The sequence below is a fragment of the Bos taurus genome, chromosome Y (genome assembly GCF_002263795.3).
Source record: "Bos taurus isolate L1 Dominette 01449 registration number 42190680 breed Hereford chromosome Y, ARS-UCD2.0, whole genome shotgun sequence".
Taxonomy (NCBI): Eukaryota; Metazoa; Chordata; class Mammalia; order Artiodactyla; family Bovidae; genus Bos; species Bos taurus.
The window spans coordinates 24,661,172-24,664,663 of NC_082638.1; the positions used below are offsets into that span (position 1 = coordinate 24,661,172).

The window sequence follows — 3,492 nt, forward strand, 5'->3', positions numbered from 1 at the left end:
CCAAAGTCAGCACCCAGGTGCACTGGGACCACCGAGAGGATGTACTTTCAATGATAGGCCATCGCAGGGTAAGGGGCGGGAGTGAAGGGCCCAGTTAATCTCAAACTCAGTGAGCAGCAGGAGGCTGGAGGATGGCAGGACCCAGGGACAGATGATTCTGACACAGACACTTAATTCACCCTACCTCTAGGACTCTAGTGGAATAGGGTATCACCTAGGTATCACCTAGGACTCTTGTGCTGCAACCATAGCTGACTTGAGGGAGACTTACTTCACTCACGGACACACTGAGTCCCCCATGCCCCCAGTCTCAGCAAGTCACCTGCTACATGCATAACCCAAATTCTGGCTCTGCAGCCAGCTTGCATGAGCCTGAGCATCCCCATTTGGGAAAGGATAGTGTCCCAGCTACGATAAGGCTGTCCCTCAGGGCCTATCTCCTGACCGCCTCACCACATGTGTTTCTGTCAGTTATCTCTGATGGAAGAATCATCCTCCCCGAGGTAGTACTTCAGGGGATCGTCCCACATGTCATTGCTGAGGAGCTGCTGGCAACACGAGCAAGGTCAACCCAGGGCTGACCAGGCCCTGAACCCTCCCATGAGCAGCCAAGAACTCCAACATTAATCATCACCTGTGTGCAGGCCCAAAGCAACCCCACATCAGCAATCGTGTTCAATTCTGGGCCATTGTGGCCTGACAGCCAGTTGAGAAAATTAAGGCTCCTGGTGTCCAGTCTGTGGCTGGGGGATCCCCATTCAAAGTCCCAGAACCAGGGGACTGGAGTGGAATGACATGCCCTGTTCCCTGTGGAAAGACAGGGGAGACTGGGGTGGACTCCACAGGTGGATCATCTACATGCTTGCACACCCACACTCATCACCCTGGGAGCCACGTGTTACCAGTGATGTCAAGGTAATACTCCTTAATGATCATGGTGTTCAAGAAGTAGGGGTTGTCCTGAAAGGAAAAGATCAGCTTGCAGCGGGACTGCAGATGGCTCCGCACCTGCACCTGCCAGGATAGGGAGGAGGGAAAAGGTGCAAACTTCTAGGGGCCTCAGCTTGTCTCCCAGGCAGGCATTAACAGCTTCCACGACTCCTCTCCAAAGTCTCACAGTGCAGGAACATGGCTAACAGGATCTTCCCACTCCCTGCCAGGTCCCATACCCATCCTTCCTCAGTCTTCCTCACTGATCTTCAAGTCGATCATGTAGCCGAGAAAGTCTTGATCTTGGTCGCTGATCATGACGGAAACTTGAGGGTGGCTCATAATCTGATTTAGGTCAAGGAGCCATTCAGGGAGCTACATGCCAGGCCAAGAAGAGCCAGGAGCATCAGTCCTAGTCTGGGGTGGAACAAGGATATTGGAAAAGGCATCTGCAAGGAGCTGGGCACTGCCTGTTACCTGGCCACCCCTGATGTCATCAGGCTTTGCCATACCATCAGACACGCTCATGGCTCTGGGCCCCTTGTGGTGGTGTGCATCTGAGGTGGTCTGCATTCTCCAAGCAGGGACTGGTTTCTGACAGCTACTGTTCTCCTCCAGACCTGTGTATGCTGGGTAGTGGCATGTCACTGCTTACATGGGCAGATTTGCAGTCCTGTGACAATCCGTGTTTGAAAGCAAAGGGGTTTTGTGTGTGTATGTGTGTGTGTGTGTGTGTGTGCGTGTGTGTGTACATGTGTGTGTGTTGTGTGTGTATGTGAATGACTCCCATGTCTTAGCTATATGCCAGGATCACCCGCATTTACAGCAATAACTGTGTGTAGATGCTGCTCTTGTGTACCATCTCTGGTCATTCCTGAATTGGAGGCCTCAGGTGCTGCTCCTCCTCAGATGCAGGCCTGAAGGAGACACTCAAAGGCATGGCTGCAACATGTACATAGGTAGCCCTGCCCAGACCCTACTCTGCTGGGCCTTTGGAGCTTGCCAATTGCCCAGGACCACATTTTCTTCAGGGGCCTCCAGCGCCCTTCCTGTGCCCTCGCCCCCTCCCCCTCCTCCTGCTCCTGCCCCTTCTCCTCCTCCTCATGAGCAGTGGACCCAAAGGAGCAGCGGAAAGGATACAGTTTTGGCCCAGAAGCCAGGGATGCCCTGGATGATGGCACTCCCCCAAGCCAAGTGATGCTTCCTCCTCTGATGGTAGGCCCTGTGGTTTTGCTCACACTCAGAGCTCAGTTCCACCTGCAGGGCGGCCAGTGCCTTCAGGATGGCCAATGCCTTCAGGACATCTAGCGCCTGGTGCTCACTCAGACCTCCCGGCCTGTCCTGGCCCTGCTCCTCCACCGTCTTCTCCTCCAGCTCCTGGGAGGACCACTGTTTCTGCTCCTCATCTGCCACAACCTCCACCTCTTCCATGATGTCTTCTGCAAGCAGCCGGAACTCCCGCCCGATCCCTGCCACGTCTCCGTCCACCAGGGTCTGGCTGTCTTGCACTGCCTCCACCCTAAAGAAGATGGCCTCTTCACTTGGCGTGACACCTGGTGGTTGCAAGGTTCCAGCTGCACACAGCATCAGGATGGCAGGTCGCGGGATGAGGGGTGGGGGCTTCTCCCTGAGTACTGGGGCTCACAGCTAAGGGTCCCGGGACGCTCCCGCCTTCCTTTGATCGCCTCTCACGCTCCTCTTGGCCCAAGCTGGGGCAGATGTGAAGGGACACGATATAACAGCACAGACAATGGTGCATAATGGTGGCCCAGGCTGCAGTAAACCTGTGGGACCCACTAGCTCTTTGGGGGCGGGGAGTGAGGGGGATGGTCGGGAGGTGGGGAGTGGTGTGTTGGGGGTGGCGTGAGGCCGAGGAAAGGGGTGCCAGACAGCCCAGGCCAGGGTGAATGGGCCCTGGGACATCAGCGGAAAACAGGCAGGAGCCTAGGCTGTGAGCCAAGCACAGGCTCCTTGCCCAAATCTAGACCAAGGGCGGAGAGGGTAGTGGGTGGCACCCTTATGGACATGCCCCTAGACCGGAGGGCATCTTCCGCGGTTCCTGTGCTCCAGTGCCCCCACATGGCCAGATTCTGCACCAGGATTGTAGAGGGTTTTGCATGTGGCTGGGGTAGCCCCAGGCGCTGTCATTGACCTGGCCCTGGAAATTCTAACCACAGGTTCCTGCTCCACAATCCAAACAATACCCTCCTGTGTCCCCTGGGACCGGCAATAGCTGGGAGCTCTCCCTGACTATCCAAAGGATATGCAGGGGTGCCAAGTGGCTGGATACTTTTCTTCATGGGACAGAGAGCCTGTTGCTGTCCTGATACTAGGGGAGTAGGGAAAACCCCCAACATTTGCTACCGTTGATCTCCACTGTTCAGGGAGACCAGAGGTTTAGGGTGCAGTGCTCGCTCTTTGTCTCTCTATCTTTGCTTCCGGCATAGCACTGTTTTGGACAATCCTTCTGTGTGTGTACCAGGCGCTGATGTCTGTGTGTCTCTGTCTCTCTAAGTAGTGCTGTTGCCGTCTGCCACTCTCTGGACAGCAGCTCTCAGAAAA

General features: G+C 55.6%; 1 protein-coding gene across 1 annotated transcript; it reads right to left on the reverse strand.

The window, feature by feature from the left end:
* Window positions 1–467: 467 nt before the first annotated feature.
* Window positions 468–2,409, reverse strand: LOC132344659 (testis-specific Y-encoded protein 1-like; the record flags this gene model as incomplete). Its single annotated transcript, XM_059884304.1, has 5 exons — window positions 468–545; window positions 662–807; window positions 903–1,016; window positions 1,200–1,275; window positions 2,071–2,409. Coding segments are annotated over 5 exons (753 nt in total), but the record flags the coding sequence as incomplete, so codon positions are not given.
* Window positions 2,410–3,492: the final 1,083 nt, after the last annotated feature.